Source organism: Cyphomyrmex costatus, unplaced genomic scaffold (genome assembly GCF_001594065.2).
Source record: "Cyphomyrmex costatus isolate MS0001 unplaced genomic scaffold, Ccosl1.0 scaffold302, whole genome shotgun sequence".
In the NCBI taxonomy this organism is placed as follows: Eukaryota; Metazoa; Arthropoda; class Insecta; order Hymenoptera; family Formicidae; genus Cyphomyrmex; species Cyphomyrmex costatus.
In genome coordinates this window covers 1493588-1516071 of record NW_017277148.1, presented here as the reverse complement: position 1 = coordinate 1516071, position 22484 = coordinate 1493588, and the positions used below count along the sequence as shown (strand labels likewise).

Sequence of the window (22484 nt, the reverse complement as noted above, 5' to 3'; positions counted from 1 at the left end):
ATTTTTTCCTTACTTTTGTAAACAAATAAGTATATAAAGTAAAATATAACTTACGTAAGTATTTAAACAGATAATCAGAAAAATAATTGCGTAGAACGCTCTCGTTAATTGCTAAAAGGTCAAAATGTTGTAGCTCAATCATGTTCGAATTTCCTACATAATTATTTTGATGGTTGCTCATCATGTTTGAATTTCCTGCATAATTATTTTGATAGTAAAATAAAATTATTTTCAGATCTGTATTTAGCTAAATTTTTTAATACTTCAGCAAAACCGTTCTTTCCGTATATAGTATGGTAGATTGATTTAATACCCATGCAAAACTAAACAGATATCAAACTTATTATGTTAATGTCTAACCGTCTAACGTCTCAATAAACTCGGCGTTATACATATAGTAAAGGAAAGAAACGTCAAATACCTAAATAAATGCGCAATGCGCTCTGCATGTCGCGTGAAGAATTACGATGCCTCAACTTCTTGCTAATATAAAACAGGATGAAATTTGCGTTAAGTACTTCACGACGTAAAGTTATCTTGCACTTTTCATCGTATAAACATACACGCGAGAAGAAATAAATTCGTTTTGTAACAAGGTGCATTAATAAAGGTAAAACGAAAGTGATAAAAACCGCGTAATTAAGTCAGCTTTAGCGGCAGCGTTGTAACTTCTATCCATTTGCGAAATTATGATAAAGAAATGAAACAAGAAAGCTTCTCTGAATGAAGATTGCCGCGTCTCGTTAAATGCCTCAAGCTCTTTTTCAATGAGATAAAGAGTCCATGATAATATATTCATATGATTGATCGTGATAAATCTTCGTATGATAAGGCTTTTTCCTTTTTCTTTTCTGTGTTTATAAATTAAAGAATAATCGATACGTGTGAGGAATTGATTAATTTTTGAACATTTCCATAACAAATAAAACATCATCACTCTTGTTCGAAATACAAGTATTTGTTTTTTAAACAATTAAATATATCTTCTAAATTGTTTTGGAATATTTAATAACTGTGTAAATTCTTAAATGCGTGCTAAATTTTTTTCAGATTTACAACGTAAACTCTAATAAACTACTGCAGTACTATTACGAGTTAAATTGACTAACAATCTAACAATTTTGATGCTCGTAGCATCTTGGATCTTAACAATATTGAATGACATATTAAAATCTCTAAATGACATTAAAAATCTATAAATAATTAATTTATATTGCGAAAAATATTACCTCGGCCGGGAGTCGAACCCGGATCTCTGGCATTCCGTTCTCGCACGGAAAAAATTTTCGGCATGCATTTAAGAATCTACATAGTATATAAATTCACATGCATTATATAGAAGCACCCGAGATCTAACTTTGATCGTTACGGCATGTTATCGATATTTACTATAAAAAGTTTAATGCATCGTATTGATTTGTTTAACCGTTAATTTTAAACATTGATATAATGGCCTGATAGAGATTGACATGTTTGTTGTTATATTACTGTTCATATACTTGTATTAATACATGTATAACAAAAATATACAGCTTAGCTCGTAGCCCCTTCAATTTATATTTATTATTTTAATATCTTTATTTTATATTTTCTATAAAAAGAAAAGTGTAAATATTACTTTTTCCTAAAAATTAAATAACAAAAATTTCTTGTTTATTCAGTTTCATATAAAAAGGATTCCTAAAAGAAAGATTGACCTGATTACCTCAATTGAGTTAAATTGATTTTCATATGATCCATAGAAGGAATTACGTTACGCTAAATTATACTGTACGAAAATTGACAGTAAATTGGCTCGCTGATTATTTCGCATTCCTGTTGATAAGATCTTTCCGAATTCGTGCATAATCGTTGTATAAAGCTTAGCAACTTACGGTTTGGAGATCCGGCAGCTAAATAAAAAGTGTTAACCCCCTCGGCATCGTATCGTTACCGCTTGGTATATAAGATGCATTGAAAACGATGATCTGAAAAAAGAACAAATAATCCTGTTAAATATAGACTAAAAAAATGGACTAAATAAAAGATTATGCATAGTTTTAAAAGCTATGCATTTAGTTCTATTTTTAATCATTCAATTATATAATAACAATAAAACTTAATCAATTTAATTTAAATTTACTTGTCGAGAAATATAGTTTTCACGTTTACTTTACTCTATATAGGTACATATGTATTGCAATCGACAAAGAGTTACAAGCAATAACTGCTATAAGCATTACTTTGCCGGAGGGATTGGTGTAAGCGCCACGCTTCGTTTCACCGCGAAGACAGCTCGATGGTTATTATTTAAGCAAACGGATAGTTGGAAATAGCCACAGGGCAATTCGTGTTATACGTGCGCGAAAATCTAGAAATACTTACATTAGATCAAAGTTTGGTTGATATGACACGTGACATCACGGGCTACTATGATTGATTTTATTATTAAAAATGTTTCATAGTTTTCAGTTTATTTATATATAATTTATATACGTTGTAAAATTATTTGTTTAATGTGCCACTTCATATATGTACTTATTTGTGTCAATTATTATCTCGCATTAAATTTTATGAGACCTTTAACTTAAAAATATTAATAATTTTGCCTACTTAAAATAGCGGAATCGGTCTTTGATCTAAGTATTTGTATGTAAATCAGACCACATAAATATGATGAAGGAAACTCTTAGAAAGAGCATCGCATCGAGATAATATCGATGCCCGCGAGGTTACGGCTGATTTCCACGAGAAACACGGGCTTCGGCTAATTATCTTAAATACTTAATTTGTATCCGGTGGAATTCGAGGCCTTTTGCCGCGCTCGTGCAACTTCAAAGGCGGATCTCGGCGAATGGAAATCAGAGGTGTACGGAAATCTTGTTGCAAAGAGAGGGCCGCGGAGATTAGATCGGATAATGTTTAATTGGGAGTTTAGTTACACGCGTGCGGATGATTATTCGAGATGTCGGATCACGCTTTCAGTGACCTTTTTAATCGTATTGATGCTAGGTTTCAGATTAATATTTTCGTAGTCCATTCTTATTTAAAAATTGTCTTAACTTTCTATTTATAATCTAAGCCTGTTTTGCTACAAGCGAAATTTCATCCTCAATGCTGCTCAAATTTCAATTTTTATTAAACAAAAATTTTTATATTTGAGTTTAAAAACTTATTAGTTAATGTAAAAACAATGTTGAAATTACCATAAATTTTTTCAGAAAAAATGTTTGGATTAAACAAAAAGATCCTATAGATTATAAACGGAGGGAGTAAAAGAGTATTATCGCAGATGGTTAAATAATATCTTAAGATATTAATATGGCTGAGATTTGGTTCATAATATTTTAAAACTATATTTAAAATAATCTTAAATATAAAAATCGACTGCAAATACTGTCCTTAATAAAGATACGTAACAATGTATTTCAGCTGGAATACATGTTTAACAATAATCTTAAAATATCAAAGCTAATACACTGATTAATTATTTCATTTTTTACATTTTTGTATAAAAAATGCGCAACTCCTTTTTATTTTTATGTAGAACTATAAAAAGTGCTACTTGAAAACTGGTAGTTATTTTCTTTATATCAATAGAATGACGCGTTAAACTTCATATTTAGATATGGTCGCTGCAAAGTTAGCAAGACATTGTCTTAACATAAAAAAGAGTAGGGTTTTAGTAGAATTTTTCATAAATCTATAGTTCTATGCAACAATAAAGAAAAGCTCTGCATCTTTTAGGCCCAAACATTAACATGAATTAAAAATATGAAATAAGACTTTTGTATGTGCAGTAAGAGTAAGTTTTATGAAACATTGAAACATACTTGCAAAGTTCATGTATGAAACGCATTTGACTTGAGATTATGCTATGTATGTCCTATGTCACTTTGAAATCCCGTCCTACTCTGACGGAGATGCTTATCGATGTCGTAAAGGTAACATGCCGCGAGATTTCAAATCGGATTATACCATCATTCCCACGCAACAATGCAAATCAATGCACACCATCCGGCACAAAGTTACCAATATTGAATAATCATTTCCTACCATTCGGGTGAGATTATATTTGTGCGTTTTTGTCGTACGACAAATTTCTCAAGCTTATTAATTGATTATAGGATACTGAGAGAATCTCTTTATCCTGTAATCTTTTTCGTATGACAAAAACAGTTAAATGAAATGTTACACTTTCAGTCATAATTCTATCAGTCAATCGCAATACGAGATATAGCAATTCTCTACTATGCATTTATTATATTTAAGAATATTGTAAAACCGCATTGTATATTTAAAAAAAAAGACTATTGATTATCGTTTGTGTATGGTATTTTTTCATAACTCAAGAGAGACAAAAAATAATTTTTATATGCATTTTTTAAAGAGTTTATTAAAAAAAACTCTGACAATTAGTCAATAAAACAAGTTTTAATAAATTTTTCAATTCTTAATAGATGAAAGTTTTTTTTAAGTTTTTCTTGAATTATAATTTACTTTTGCAAAATCTCATAAAAATTTTAAACAGCATTTCAAAAATGGTATTGCGAATGATTTTATTGTCCAAATAAATTTTAATTAAAGTAAAGAATTGTTATCAGTTTAATACATTATATATTTTTAAACTTCTATTTCTCATGCTTAATCAGTAAAATTTTTTTCGAAAGAAATCAGAAACTTTAGAACTCCTTAAAGAAGAGCCAGTAAACTTCATCAATCATATCAAAATTCTGAAAATGGGGTGTTAACTTCACGGAGGTTGTATATATCCATTTTCCACTGCGCAAGCCCATAATTCGTTCACCCTGCGGCCTCCGCACGTCTCAACCAGCTATTCGCATGAAAGACTTGATAATACCTGGAGGTAATACAAAAAGGGAGGTGCGAACATCAAGCAATCTCATTTACTTTTATTTTAACGACACTCGATTAGATGTATCTTGTTGCAAGAAGAAACGACATGCGCAAAATATTATAATATTTTAATTTTAAAAAATTCACATTTGGTCGCATTTATAATTTTGTTATATAAATTGTTATATAAATTATTTGTTAATTTGTAGGAAATACCGTTTCTGTATAATAGTATCTACTTTATTTATTAACTAGACGAAAAGATTTTGTTGAAATTTTGTTAAAAATTTTATCTTATACTAATATAGCTAAATATCGATAAAGATCTAATAAACTAACATTATTTTCGGATCTGTATTCAGCTAATACATATTTAGTTCAGTAAAATGATTATTTCTGTATAGGTAATAAAATCAGAAATAAGAAACAAAAAAATATATAAATTAGCATTCGACGTTTTACACTTTATTCGTCTACCCGACGACGTCGAGCACTTTCTGCTGGAAAGAAAGTTTTATGGAAATACATACTTTAATACCGAATTTTAGTATCGTAATAGTTTCCATGATTGATACACTTCTCGATATTGCTCATCAATTTTTCTAATCTTCTGATCTCGCGAAATATGAGAAAGTCTACACCGAAGTGGTGAAGAAAAGAGCATAGTTGTGAATATAACGAAGCAAGCTAGTCGCCCACGCATTGATAAGTAGAGCTGCCGCAGGGCACCCCTTGATGAGACGCGATTCCGTACCAACCTTTACCCATCTTACGATAGATAGTAGACATATATAAATTAACATGCAGCCAAAGCGAGCTAAGTCCGAGATAAGCAGGAGTGGTTATGGCGGCTCTGTGAATATCCAGAGTAACTCGAGTCTCCTTTCTTCCCGCGACCAGATCGGGACAAATCACGATTCAATAAAACCGAATGAGACGAATAAATAGCGATAAAGCTCGCTGAAAGTTTTGTTCCTGCTTGTTTTGAATTTTATTGCTATAGTGTTCGATTGCCATTTACTTCTTTTTCGCGACACTTAACGTAAAACAGAACATAAAGGTAAAATAAAATAACATTTATTAATTTTATTAAGTGATAAGGTAAATATGTTTACTGAAACAACAATGACAATTCATCTTACTTTTACCTTTTATTATTTTAAGCAGATATCTTTTGCAGATTTTTTATTTTATGTTTTCGATCTACTTGCTTCCGGGAGAAATCAGAAGACATATACCATAAAACATGCGTAAAATATACAATTGCGAAAATATTTTCAGGCTGCTATTTCCAAAGCTTACTATTGAACTTACAAACGAGATAACGGCATGCAACCTCTTTACCGATCAAGTTATTTTCGTTCGAACATAGTATACATTGTTTGTTTGAAGTATAAGATGAAATTCAGTTCTGCTAATTTGGGATAAAGCGAAATAATTTGCCATTGCTAAGGCAGTAAGAAAATGCAATTCAGCTAATTATAGTATAATTTTACGGAAATAAAGTTCGAAAATGATAAGCAACAATAATAGTTCCTCCTTTCAATCTGATCATATTTTACTTTAATGAAAAAATTTAATCATATTTTATTTAATTTTATATGTATATTAAATAATATTAAATATACTTTCACGAATCTCCGTTTTTTTCCCAAAATAGATATTATTTATATCCAATGATTTATATAAAGGATCGAAGGGATTAAATTTTTATAACAATTTTTTAAATCTATTTTGGAAATTTTATCAAATGTGATAATTTTTATAGACAAATTATGGATTTTGTTCTGAATTCTTTATATGATAATTATGTAATAAAGTTTTAAAATGATCGCATTCACACGGTATTACACGCGCAGACCGGAGATTTTCTTCTCGCGTTGGTCGTCGAAAACGATTCATGGACCTTGTTTTAAACGTGGAGCAACGTTAAACAACAGCAGGGGGGGTGTTTCTTGTGGCTCGGCCGGCTTTCAAGTTTAATTAGCTGCCGACCTTATCGAGAAACAGGGTGTCACACATAAATACGGTCCGGGCGACTCCAGACTCGTTGATCCCGGGGTGAGTTGATTCTCGGATTTTCTTCTCGCCGCGAAGCAAGTCTCTTTTTTACGATTTCGGCGCACATGTGCTTCGCTCACATGACGATCGACCGATGGAAAACTGATGTTTCTCGCTGTCAGTCATAGTTGTGTCATCAAATACGTATATTTTGAAGATATCCCATAGGGATTTATTAACATGTGCTCTGTTACAGAGAGAAGTTTTTACAATGCCTTCGTAATTTATGACTTACATAACGTCTAAGAAAGTATTACTTTCTGTTTTATAGTAATTTGTCATTCTACTTAAAACTTGCAAGAAATATTAATTTGTCTATTGATAAGATATTTGTAGTTTTCCATTTTAATAAAAAAATTAATAAAAAAGACACAACTATTAAATAAGAAAAGTTAGATAATAATTTTCTAAACATTGTATTTATAAATGCACAAATAATAACATTATTTTAGTAAAGCGATAAAAAAGATATTTTAAATTTAGAAATTTATTATCTTTTTTTTTTATTAATTAATACAAATATTTATTAATTGATACTAATAATTTGAACATATTCTATTAACGGAAACACCAATAAGATTTACTGGCGAGTTAATATCTCATCTGAGAAGTCATAAAACAGAAATATTTTTAAATATGAAGTTAAAAACACGTAGGTAATTAAAGGTGAAGTAATAAATAATAGTATCTTGTATCGTCGTAACTATATTTCCAGCAGCAGGTTTTAGTAGAATGTATCTATTTTCGGCTATGTTTTAACGCACATAAAACACGTATGTAACATGCGAGATAACATGCTTGTAATCAAGATGAATCTGGATCCATAAATTATAACCCAAATCAGGTATTTTCTTTATTTTTTCAGAACTGTGGCGACCATTATTTCAAAAAAATATTATCTCGGATAACGAAAATATATACGTATATATACATGCTAAATATATATCGATAAATGATCTCTCAAAATTTATTTCGATCGATTTCATGTCATATTAGTTTGTAAGTGAAAATTAAGATTTGTTTCAATAAGCAGGGCTGGGGCAAAATACATGTATTTTATCCAGTCCTGTCAACAAGATATATGCACTGAAAAGGACAGTGCTCTTATCTGTATTTATTCAAAATAAACGCAACAGGAAATTATGATCTATGCAGCATTCAAGACTTGTTGAAATCTCGCGTTTGATTCATCGGGATGAAAGATTAATCCGTGAGGGCCGTTTTTCCCGCCCATCGTAGGATCAGTTTGGGATGAAGTTCGATATTTTATCAGAATCCAATCTGGGTGTATTCTCGTTAAAATCGGACACGACTCTCGTCCTCGTCTGGCCCATCGTACATCAGGCCCATGCGCGCACCCACAAGCCCCCCTGCTGCCCCTCGACCCCCTCGTCATGCATACGCACGAACACACGTAACTCTTTTTTTCGGATCGTCTTCTTCTCGTGACTGGCCGTTACAACATAATTCAAGTCGCCGACACGAGCACAAATATTATGATAGACGGCTGTTTATGCGCCACGTATAAGTCTGTGTCGGAAGGTGGAAGAAAGTGGAAGAACAGAGGGTCCGAGAGACTCACTCTCGAGTTCCATTCGACCCATCTCGTTTAAGCCAAAGAGACAAACTCGGGGATCCCTCTTGTCGTAGCAGCGATTGGTGGCTCGTGGGTGACGGGTGGGCGTTTGAAAGAATACCTTCTAAATAATCCTACAGAAATGAGCACACCTTGAGAATACTCGTGGCCGCAACTCTCACCTGGTTTCACCGAGATTTCTCAAATTTTTGCCTTATTATCTCAATTTAAAAATCACAGGAATAATCAAATTATCGCCCAAAAATAGGATCGTGAATATATTAACTTGATCGGATGGTATTCATACCAGAAATCGATAGATTAGATTTTTTAGAACACAGAATTTATGGCAGTTGCAAGAGTGGTTCAAATAAGAGGGGAGAGCATTTGATTCTTCAATTATATCTTAAGTTTTAAGTAGCACTGATAACATAATTAATAATCGTCATTGTTTTTTAACAAATAAATATTCGATACATTTTTTCACGAATTTATGGTAATTTAGCAGACAATTTTCAACGAATATCATTAGAAAATTATAACGTTCTACTATATATCGAAAAGCAATAACAATTTTACTCCTATATACGCAATGTACAAAAAGACTGGAATTTATATAATATCGTTACAATGACATACTTAACATATTATACGCGAATACCAATCCTAACACCTCACAGCGGGATACTTGTCAGGATCCACCCGCTGGCTGAAGTTAAAGAGACAATTCGACAGGCGGAAGATTACCCAATGCCGCACCGCTAAAGAACCACTGCACTGGCAGCTCCCCTCTGGTAATGTGTCTTCTCGCGTGGTAGACACCGACGTCATATTTCGCGTGCTTTACAAGCGTAGCTCTTCTTGACGTCGAAACAAGAATACGAGTATATTTCGTGATTCGAGACTCGACAGCCACACGCCAATGTGCAGTCACAAATCTGGATACCAAATCCACATTAACAAGAATGTAGTTGAATTAATTGAAATTCTGAATTGAAAATAGATAAAAATGTTCGGGGGGGAGGGGGAGGGGATTAAATCTACTAAATTTTAGTTGAGATAACTGAAATTCCAACTGATATATCTAATTAGAATTTTCTGTTTTGTCCAGACATTTTTCTATTTGATTCTTTTTCTCTGAATCCTCTGAATGGATGATCCAATTGAAAAAGAAAATACTTTTACATTTTTATTAAAAAATGTATGTATATATAATTCATATAAGTATATAAGTTAACTCTCTCATCTCATTAAAGTGATATTTACTGAGAGAGGGGGGAAGTTATTGCTATTGAAAATGCGTACGTGATAACTTTATCACAAATAAGCGCAAAATTCTAAATGTTTCTAAATTCTTTTGTTAATTATATGTTCAATGTTGACAAAAAAAATGTTTAACATGTGTATGATCAAAAGATAAATATAAACGTATTTCCTTGAAAATAATCGTTTAATTTTCAAACTCTACGATAATAATAATAAAAATATTTTTTATAAAATCCTAAATTATTTTGTTTTTCTAATTACCATTTTCAATATTTTTAAACCATATTATAAAATAAAATAATTCTCAAGAATATAAAACAAACAATTAATTTTATACAAATAAAAAATGATACTCTAAAGCTGCTCCGCAGATGCCCGATGTCTCTCCTAGACTATCTCTTTATCTGGCACAGGACACTTGCGAAAATCATTCACGTACGTAATATACAGTACTAAAACCTCACGTGAACTAATTATTAATAAAAGTTTTTCGCATAATACTGCGATAATTCACGTTTATAAAACCCATGATAGAGCTTCCAATTTTTGGTTGGTGGAATCAACATCTCGAATCAACGAGTATATGCAAGACATATCTCGTGCACTTGGTGAGAGAACGTTGCAATGACCATATAGTTATCCAACAATGTCTCAATGACAAACTCACTCACTATCAAAACATCGGAAGCTATGATGACCGTCTTAAATTAGAATTCTATCGCGAATGGAAATTATAAAAAATCCATTAGTCCAATAATTTTAATGACACTCCCGAAACAAACGCGCGACGCGACGAACTGGCTGCGGTTCGTTTATTTACAATTAAATCAGCGATGAGGATACTTTAGCTTCCAAAAAAATTTTGGATTTTTACGCGGACAAGACAGGATTTGCTTAAGTGTGTGTGTATTTAAAAATATTTAGTATTTTTAAATATTTCAGTAAAATCATTCTTTCTATATATACTCTTAAAGTATTTCTCTAATAATAAAACGCACAATAATGCATGATTTGCTATTAAAACAATACTATAATGCGTTAAATATTGAAAAGAGGAAAAAAAAGGATATAACAAACTTTTATAGAAATCATATATAATATATGAAATCTTCCATAGCGAATAGATGAAAGATGGCTTAGTAACAAAAAAATTGCGCTATTAACACTTCGGGATCGTTCCTACACGATATAAATCTGATAATATCGCAAGTAGCGTGACTACTACAGCATATAAATGAAATTAAGGATTCGATCCCGTGATTTACGATTATTGGCGCGGCGCGTGTTATCCCTTCGAACCGATACCTAATAACGCAATTAATTCACTAATTGGATTAGATGTAACGCATTTAAGCAGTGGGACGCCAGGTTCATATCGGTACGCATTTCTTCATTGACGTATTACACGCGATTTACCGTAGCATGATTAGAATATCATAAATATTTTCTATCTTAGCGGTACCTTTATCAAAATAGGATCGAATGTTGCGTATATAATTACATATTTATGTTTTTCGGTTATCTTTGATCATTTTGGGTAGGATAAAATTAGAGAAGTAAGAAATATGTAGGTTGCTATAAAAGGTTTAATAATCTCCGTTTTATAACTTTTATAAATATGACTAAAATATTAAAAGAATTTGTACAAAATCGTTTAAAGTTACTTACGAAACAAAATGTTAAGTTTTATTATGTGCAAAATCAACACCTAGTTTGCATTGATAAATCTTTCATCGTATTTCTTTCGTTATCGAAAGCTAGTTGATATATGTGATGGTTCTTGATTTTATTACAGTCAACGGAATAAATAAACTGTACGATATTAATCTCGCACTGAGAAATTTGTCCTAAGTACTGATAATAGTGTTCCATTACCAAACGACATAAAGAATGATCAGCGGCACTTCTAAGGTTCTTCGAATAACTGGTTCCATATGTACGTGCAAATATGCGCGCACAGCCAACGACTCTTAACTCTGCAATTACGCGATAAAGGATTGTACGTAATTCATTATCACGACACGACCCTAATTATTATCGTCAACTCGATTGCACCTCGTTAATTGCCGAACAAAGCATCTGCTGCTTACTCTCGAATTATATGTTTTCGTATGTTATTGTATATTAAAGTACGAATAAGGTAATGTAATAATCTTATATATTTATAAAATAAAAATGAATACAAGATGTGGAAACTAATATTAATAATATTGTAATTTATTTCTTCTAAAGACAATTTGAATCATTTCAAGTGTATTCTCATCGCATTCACTTATTAATTTATGTACAAGTTAGACAATATTCTTCATTCTAATATTACAAAAAAATAACTGATTGGAACAGAATAATAAATGTAATGTTTCCTGTATAAAATTTAACTCTCAAATTTCAACAATCAATTCTGATCAATTCTTTATCTTTATATAGTAATTGTAAGAGATAACAAAACGTCTAGCGCGCAGAAATGCTCTAAAAGACTAGAATAAAATGATAGACCTTCGCGAAATAATCGCAGGCACTCAGGGTTTCTTAATAAATGCACGCGACGTATCCGTATGAACGATATAATCTCAAGATGAAGAAAAAGTTGCATTGTTGGTAATTAGCAACGAGTTATTTTCGCTCGAGAATGCGGTTAATTCGCGAATCATCGATGAAATGTCACCTATCTGCGCTCGCGAGTGAATCGCGCGATTTAATCGAGATAAAAAGCCGGTGAAATAGCATCAACAATTTATGACATAAAAAATCGTGGTTTAAACTGTAATAACAGCAGAAACAAAAAGATACACCTTGACATTACACGCATTAATAGAATAATAAATAGATTCGATATAACTTTATCATGATCATATTTAAAAGCATCTTAATAATAAATAATAAATAACTAAATAATCACATATATCTAAATATTAAAAATATATTACATTAATAAAAATGAAAATATCTTGAAAATACATATATTTTAGATTATTATTTAAACTAACGTTCCGAGATATTTTAAAGAATATTTTTAAGCAAACAAAAAATATTCTGTAAATATTATGAGGATGTTATATCTGACAGAAAATTAATTTCCGAAAAAAAATAATTCCCAAATAATAAAAAAAATTATTCTAAACATAATATTGCTGTCCTTTTCATCATGTATTTCATAATGCATTGATCTAAAAATAAATATTTCTTTTATAAATAACATTTATTTTTACATATGACATATATGAACAAAAGGATGAAATTTTGTATTTTGATGGCCGCTTGTGACATGTAAGAAACACATCGTGTAGTACAATAATAAATTATCCGTCGTATACAAGAAGAACAAGCAGCGCAACCGAGTCATAAAGTAGCAAAGGTAGTTGGATTCTTCTGACACTCTTTGCGGTCGCCGTCTCCATTAGTTGTTTTGTTTCTAACAAAATCATTATTTACTACAACTCTGCGATTCGCGGCGCTATAATTGGCATCACGCCGTTAAGATTTCTGTACGACATTACAAAGTCACTCGATAATTATCGAGAATCGCATTGAACTCTTTCGGATTGCTTTTCTTATTCGTCTACAGATACTAGAATTCAAATTAAGAATAATTATTTTGATGATAACCATCAGGTTTTTACAAAACAACTGTTACAATGTATTTATAAAATTTATTTTTGCGTTTATAATTACTATATTTTTCTTCGTGTAAAATACACTCGAATATGCCACGCGGAATAGGATGAAGCAATTCGAATCACTCGTCTTTCCACAGTTAAACCGACAAATGTAATTGTCTGTGAAGAATACGGCTGCTTCCGTTTAACTACAAAGTTGTAATAAAGCGAATAGCGAAATCACGGCACAATGTCTACCCTACACCATCGTTAAGCAGTTGGTCGGTTCCGCATTATCCTTAATATCCCACCAAGGAAACGGACTAGCGTGATGCTTTAACTTGCATTAACCTCATTTTGCGCACGTGTGCATCGCCCATTATTGCATCCTGCAATGAACGGATAGCGCCAACTGAGAGTACATCGCGCCCTGTACAAACCGAGGACGCATCGCGAGCTTAATTGAGGCAGTAACTGGAAAAAGAGCAAGAATCTTGTTTCAAAGGAAATGCGTTTTTCTTACTCTTTGTTTCATAAAATACTCGAAGCTAATACATGTAATTAATATGTCTATAAACGCAGAATTTTAAATGCTCTTTCGGATATCTTGTGAAATAAAATTCAAATTTTTTTAAATTAATCTCAAGTTCCTCTAACAAAAAATTTTCTTATATGCTTCAGCTATGCTGAACATCAAAATAAATAAAAATCTCTTAATTAAACACAACGTACATTATCAATTAACAAAATTAGATTGGCATAATACTCAATGCGTTCTAATAACCATTATCACAACACTATAAATAAACAAAATGATTTTATGAACCAATAAATTTTCATAAAAATAAATAAAAATAATGAGATAAGTCCAAATAAAAGCAATAGCTTTATAAAATCGTCAATAGCGTCTACTTTATTTATAAGACCCTCTTAAAATTGCCCACTTTATGAATTATTAATTGTTTTCTGTTTCAGAGTGACCTTACTGCAATGGAATGCCTCTTTAAAGAGGATATAAACGACGGAATTTACAACACGTATAGTTCGATACGTTGGTCTACAGCGAATAAAACTTTGTACCTCGGTCTGAACCGTCACGGTCAACCGAGGAGAGTGCAAGCCAAAGGTCACAACCTGGGCAAGCTGTCAACCTATGCCCGGGTGCTAACACAGCCGATCGGGAATAATACCAAACACAAAATACGTCATCATGGCAACAGTCATCGCCAAGTTGACATCTGTCCCCCTATACCATCCCAAGAAAAGGATGGTAGAGACAGGTTCAGATGTCGCAAACGAAAGAAGAGAAAGAAGCGGAAGCGGCGATGCAAATCGGGCGAGCAGCCCGGTTCCCAATGCCAAGTCCCTGAAGAATCGATCGCAAAATCAGAAACGGACATCGTCGAGGCGTCATCGGAGATCGTCAGCGCCAGCAGCACCACGCCGGAATCCAAGAGATCCTGCGAGGGGGCAGCCAGCGAGGAAGCCTGCAGGCGGCAAGCCCTCTCGGTGCCGGCGAAGAAGCGGAAGTCGCGGATAGACGACGGCGGCAGGAACCTCACGCTCGGTAAGAACAAAGCATCAACGTCAAATGCGAAAAAGCCAAACGTCACCGTCGCCGATAGTCAAAGTAAAAAGCCTGATTTGACGGACGGGAAGAAGAAGAAGAGGAAGAGGACGGGTCTGCAGCAGACGAGCCAGGGGAGCATGGTGGCATCGCCATCCCGGAAGCAGTACGAGCCTGGCACGACATCCTCGTCCCAGGTCTCTTCGTCGCTAATGGCGCTCGCCAGCGAGGAGCAGCGGGTCTCGACAGCCACGTTGTCCTCTTCGCCGTTTCCTCCTGGTGCGTCAACCGCTCTCTTCTCCATCATAAGGCCGAGCTCGCCACTGTCTGACCGTAAAAAGCTATCACCGTCTTCGAGGAATCACGTAACAAAACCGGTGGGCTCGCGTAGAATAGGAAAGTTTTTCTCAGATATCGCGGATTCGCCGGATCGACCGAGGCCGTCGATGCCAGCGATCTCGGCGACATCGAGGAGCAAAATACCATTTTCACCGTCAACCACCAAAGTTCCTGTAGATACATGCGCCTATACTACAACCCCTCTGCCTCAATTCTCGCCAGTTCCCCCTTCCTCGTCCTTGCCTTGGCAGCAATCCGATGAGGACTCTTCGAGTACGCTATCATACTCCTCGCTCGTCGACGAGGAGTCGTCGTCGACGGTCACGAACGAACTCGCGATCGTTACAGTAGAGTCCAGCACATTGGAAACCTCGGACGAAGTTATCACGGAAATTACAACATTTAGGCTAAATGAAAAGAACTGCGAAGACGGTGATTGCGATATGGATGACACGGTCCCGCGGTCTACAACAAGATTCCCGTTAGAGAGATTGGCGATGTAACTGGATGGCTGGAGGTTGATTTGTGCGTGAACGTCATTGTAAACTTACGTGTACATAGCAATTACTGTAGGTTACGACTTACTCCACATTCATACGACGAGAGGGTGAGACACGACGTAGTGTGCCGTACTAAAATTTTAATATTCGCGGTACAGGGGACCGATATGGCTGCAGTTTCAGTGAGATCAATTTAGTTACATCAGCTTTGAGTACATAAACACTTTGAAAATTTAAATATAATGTGAAAATAAAATGAATTTTTATTCGTATTAAATTTCAGTCCATGAGATTTAATTACAGATAATACAAATTTAGATAAGAGTAATAAAGACTTAATTAAACACTAAAAAAAAAAATTCTTTCTGTTAACACAATTAAATTTTATGAATAATCTAATTATTATAAAAATTTATAATTAATTGCAATACATTTGCATATATGTGTAAATAAAAATATGTAAAAAATGATGTTTGATATACAATTTTATCGAATTACTTATAATTAATCTTTATTAAACAATATTACTTAATTATAAAAAAAATATTTCTTTAGATATTTTCCATATAATTACAAAAAATGTATACAACTTATACTAAATGAGAATAATTTGAGATAATTAAAAAATCATCAAAAAAGAATTATTTATAATTTAATTTTGATATTAATAGATATTTTAAAGATCTCGATATTTATTAATAATTTTAAACGATGAAAGACATTTTGATGTGTACTAAGGTTAAAAATCCATAATGATAGTAAATTGTGTTCACCGAAATGGTTTCGATATCGATCCCCAAATATTTACGGTGAGAGACGCGGTTCGTGTCGAGACTCAATGGACATTGGTAAAAGTGAAGAACCTTCGGTCGCGTTTGTTTGTGCAAGACAAGAGCGTGCCGGCCAATGCGTGTCTCTTATGCTCGTTATCCGAAAGAGGTAATTACCGGTGGCACCGAAATAAGAGAATATCAAACCGCTGGATAATGAGCACGAAATAACTTTAATCTGAAAGTACTTCCTGGCGGCAAAACAGGTCATGTAATAATTGCGTATCTCCTAGGTGGTTCCGCAGAGTCGTAATCTTCATTGGATTTTAGAGCAAGTAGTTTTCGATTCTATTGCAAGATGGTGAGTCGATAATGCATGCAAATGTGCCATTTCTGAAACTCTGATAAGTATAATCTTTGTTCATTGACTTTCAAATTGATATTTTTTCTTAGCAAAAATGTAACTTCAACGTATAACTATAAACAAATTCATAGATAAATTCCTTGACAAAATTTACTGTATTTTAAGAATGTTTCAAATAAATATAACTAAGTTATTTACTTTGAAAGAAATAATGCCTAAGTATTATATACGTATTTAAAAAATATATATTTTAGATTTAACTTACATTACTTTCAAAGTGAATAGCTTAGTCAGAACAGTAATTATAATTCTATTATATAACTAGATCTTTCATATTAATGATATGTCTGTAGTAGCTTTAACAATTACAAAGTATTTTCAGCATGACAATCTAGGTATGTATCATCATTGTATATTTAGAAATTAACAAATTGATCTCTCTCTCTCAACTAACGTTATTATTAGACACGAGAGTATTAAATAAAATACATCCAGTTATATAAATTGAGTAACTAAGATACAAAGAAAGTCAAGATCTGCACCTAAATAGCACTAAATAGAGACGAATGTATTAAATACATTCAGTTATATAAACTGAGTAAATAAGAAATAAAGAAAGTCAAGATCTGCCTAAATAGCACTAAATAGAGACGAATGTAAAAACAAAACCTGCGTAGTAATATTATATTTTTAGAAAAAAAAACAGATTATAACATTAAGATGTTTATTTCAAATTAAATGTGTATTTTATCTGGAGAGAAAGAGAGAGAAAGAAAGAAATTGTGGAACAAAATACTTTCTTGACATGAACCGCTCTCACCTCATCAACAAACTGACATAGAAAACAGCTTGTATATTACTGCCGAACTTCGTCCTAACTAGTGCGATTAGCACGTAAGTGTAAAGAATTAATGATGATATTTTAGCGAGCGAGGAGCATAAGACAATAAGCGACTTGAAAAAAGGGAACGGTATATAAACGATGAAATCAATTTGCGAGGTAGTAATATAGATATCAATTTAATTACGGAGACGAACTATTGATTAAAAATTAGTTGTCTCGCGACAAAATTACGCTTCGAAAATGAAGCAAAGCATTTTCGATTACGCTTAGTGCACTACGTAACAAAATAATTTTTTAAACTAGCATAAATTATACATATACAAATTGTAGGATATGGAAAAAATATTTCGAGAATCACTTTCAACTACGTATGTTTAGGTATCGCGAGCTTGAGGAAATTCCTGCAAGTGATTAATCAAATTGTGAGTTTGTCTCGCGATCACGCAATCAAATGCTATAAAACGCAATTTCTACGGGCGATGTATGTATAATTTGGAATGCGTAGAGTAAATTTCGTTCGATGTAATCTCAGTATTTATAATGGAGCGAAGTGGAAAGAGAAAGAGAGAATACTGGCTTTCTCATTTTACCAAGGAGATCGATTAATCAGGTCGACACAAATTGCATACGCTGGTCATTCGAGTTCCATCTACTCGATCGTTATTTCTCGCGCTTCCAATTTTATTTCAGGAACTCGTTTAGCGACGGACTCAACAGTGCCGATGTGAAAATTACGAAGATCTTAATTAGTATTTCCATTATATTATAATTACAGTTTGTCGTAGTCCAGATTTCTAGGTTGCATGTAAATATTTATCATTATATGAAATATTTAATCAAAATTTTCACAGGCAAAATCGATAATATTTACTTTTATGTTCGAATAAATTTTTATTAGACTCTATTTTTCATGGCACTGTACGAGTTTCTTGCAACGAAGAAAACAATCTTTGAAAACAATTACACAATTTAATTTCATAAAATTGATTACCAAATTTAAAAAATATAATCTTATAAAAAAGGAACGTTTCTAAAACGAAAGATTGGTGATGAGTAATAATAAATGATGACGCTGTAAAATGATACACTACTCATTTCTATTTGCAATTGTTATTGTAGATTAATATTTAATATTTGCAAATTGTTTGATTACCAAATGTCACTTGAAGAATTCATTTCGTGTAATTTTCTTGTTTCTCGAAAAGTTTCATCGAATCTAGATAGGTATATCTGTTGAAAAAACCTAGCTGCGATTTTTCTTTTTTATAGAATCTATTAATATGTAGTAGCATATTTATTAAAGACTTATTTATTGTAAACAGTTGACTCCGTGTACATAAGTCTACGATCATTACTCATCGATCACGCGCATTGATCATTTGTTCTATGTATGTTGTGCCTGTCCTATAAGTATACGAATCCGTTGAAAATATCTACTCAGAAAAACATTTCTGTATTTTGAGGTAACGATAAAATAAAATAAAAAGTACATAAAGCATATAAATTTTGAGCAAAAAACTTTTTTATGCATTAAATATTTTATAACTAAATTCTGCACAGAGTAAAAGATAGCAGAGAACTTCCGCTGAATTACATAAATTCGTAATTAGTGGATGTCTGCATTTTATCACAGTAATATTGAATGAAATGCAAGTTGTTTCCCATGCACGACAGAGCTCATTATGTCGTACATTTGATAATAGTTACTAGCAAAGTGAACTACTACTTCCGCCGGAACTGAAACTGGACCGACATATATAACAATGTTCTTCATTTAAATTCAGCATATCATATATATATAAGAAATGTAACAATGTATTATACTATAGACTATTCTTCTTGTGAAAAATAGACCTGTAGTTTTCTTCGCCTCATTCGCAATAAATATTATTGATTATAATTCTCAGCATTACTCAGCATTATTATGAAAAACATTTCACAATAATGCACGTAGCGAAAGAATCATTTATTTTTCTGGACTTACATGAAGTGTATAAAAATGACTACATACATTTATAAATCAACATTTGTAGACACTAAATTTTTAACAAAAATTACACTGATATTTTCAACGAATTCTGAATATAATTTCAATAAAGTAAGCATGCTCTGATGAATGAAATGAAACGAGTAGTTCGATAGTACTAAGGGTAAAAGACAACTTTTACGAATTAATACTTACGAATTCAATGATAATAAAAAGGCAAGGTTTGTAAAATTTGGAAAAGTGCACGTGGATGCGCGAGTGTGATGCTTGTCAAAACCTGATGATCAGATTAATTAATGACATGAATAAAAAATGTGTGGTGCTGTTTTATATAATTAATTATATTTATTATTTTAAAATTAATTGGAGAATATAACTTTAAAGGTAAAACGAAGTAATATTGTTTCGTTTACTACAAAAATTCATTTATTTGAATATTTTCACTAATGTTCCACACACACTATTACGTTTATAGACTTTCTAGTATGAATAAAATCAAAAAGAATCTTTCACTTTTCATCTTATTTGTTAAAATAATCTAAAAAATAATATATAATAAAACATTTTTTAAATGGCGTGAAATGTTACAATATTGTTTTTTTTTTAAATCCAAGTTAAAGTTTTTGAAGGATTATGTTACGAGACAATTAATGCACAGAGTAAGCTATTAATAGCAAAAATGATACGCAGGCATGACCGCATCGTCGGCACAATTCTGGATTCAAAGGTTGAAACGGAACCAATCTAGCACTGCCATGTTTGAGATGTATTTAATTTTCATAGACTGAACTATTAAGATCATAGACAAATATTTTTAATTATTAATATGACAAAAGCGAGGGGCCGCACCGATTGAAATTTCATCCGCGGATATTTAATGTAAAACAGGTATTTTAGACGAGATACGAAAAAAAAAAAATATCCGTCCGCGGGACGATTTGATCCTCTCTTAACAAAAACTCCGCCATTTTCGATACCATTTCTTGTGATATAATCCTCAAAATCCTCTTTCTGTTTTATCCTATTCTTGAGAGGTACACTTCTTATCGTCGTCTTCGCGAAAAAGGCTCAGAAGGAAAAGAGAAGGGACAGGAAAAAATTGACGAATTGAACCGATCGAATTAAATTTTCGATGAACCTCTGATTAATTATCGAATGTATACTTTACTCGCCTGTCTTCTCTCTTACTTCTTGAATGCAGAACCCCACCATATCGTCGCCATATAATTTTTAGAAGTAATAAAAGAAATATAAAGAAAAGATATTATTGAATATAATATTGCGTTATTATTAAATTTCGATATATACCTCATTATGTATTATATTATTAGTATTCCTAGATATAAGACAATTTCAATATGACATCCTATTATGAATGAACATCATCGTCTGTTCTCCCTTAGTTTAATCTCAATCATTTAAATTATATAGCATGAATTACGAGTATGACGTAGCATGAATTATTTAAAAATCTTTTATACTGTATTTTATTTGCGTAAAATATTCAAAATTCCAATGATTGATCTTACTATGTGGCATGCATTAAGATATTAAATATTTATTAAAAAATTAGATATACTAATATTCGTAATTGCTCACAAATCAAAAAATAATACTATCGCTGACAATAAAAACAAAAAGCTTTTTTTGGATCAACATATATATCTTACAATTAGTTAAAAGATTGTCATGATGTTTTAACAAAATCGTAATTAGCAAAATAAAATATTTATTACAGCCGTTTCGGAATGCTCAGGTAAGTGCACTGACTTTATTGACGTCTTTGGGATGTAAATAAGCTTAAAACGCACAGCACGGTTGTCTTGAACGCCGGAAACTATTACGGCCCGCACACACGTGGCTTGCAAGCATGCAGAAATAGAGAATATGGAGCGGCACATCCCTCACTCACACCCCTCCCCTCTTTTGTTGTCTGCATCTCCTTCCATTGTTGTCCCGTACTATAATTAATGATCGATGCCACGATAAGGTATAAAAGTCGCTCTGCTGCACGGGAAAAGTACGTAGATTACGGTGCATTGTACGCTAACCTGTATTTACGCAATCTCCGTGCCCTTCAAATAATTGTCTCATAATAATTGTATTAGCCGAGCAAAAGTATACTGCTGTTAGAATATTAACTAAATTTCTCGATATCATGCATATGCACGTTTTTTTTTTTCATTTAAACTCAAGCCATTTGCTCTACGTTCTCTAAGCTTAAATATTGAATATTTATAAATAAAATTCAGTAACGTAAAAAAAATATGAATTTTAATATTCGAAAATTTATTTCTGCAAAATTATTAATATTTTTTAATGAAAATATTATTATGCATATATATTGGTATTGTACTAATCAATATGATAATTAGACATTTACTATATTCATAGAAAGTGAGATAGTATTTTTATAATTTTTTAAAAACATTCGCATATTTTTGAAATGCAAGCATGTCTCTGTTACTCCTATTGCCGATTTCTCTCACGGCATTTAGCCATTTATGATTATGGCCATAATCATAATCTTCGCTATTAACATAACCATAACCCCGACCTTCGGCCTGCAACGCGCGTCTTTCAATTTATAATTAACGTTCTTCGATAAATATCTTCCGCCTTAACTTTCAAGTTTCAACCCACAGGCGAAACTACAAATACGGACCGTAAAACGTGCATCGTCCCTAATCGTAATTGATTTCACAATCAGGCTCAAGTCTAGATTTTTTCTATCTTAGCCGCGTTCATTGCCGGTGCCTATATAATTTAATAAAATTT

The 22484-nt window shown here is 32.4% G+C and overlaps 1 protein-coding gene across 1 annotated transcript in view; it reads left to right on the top strand.

Moving 5' to 3' along the window:
- The first annotated feature begins 17218 nt into the window (after nucleotides 1–17218).
- Nucleotides 17219–22484, top strand: part of LOC108775605 (Mitochondrial calcium uptake 3) — a 42124-nt gene continuing 36858 nt past the window's right edge. Inside the window, exon 1 of the mRNA XM_018542022.1 lies at nucleotides 17219–17270. Coding sequence (XP_018397524.1) covers nucleotides 17219–17270 — 52 coding nt within the window. The remainder of the gene's footprint in view (nucleotides 17271–22484) is intronic.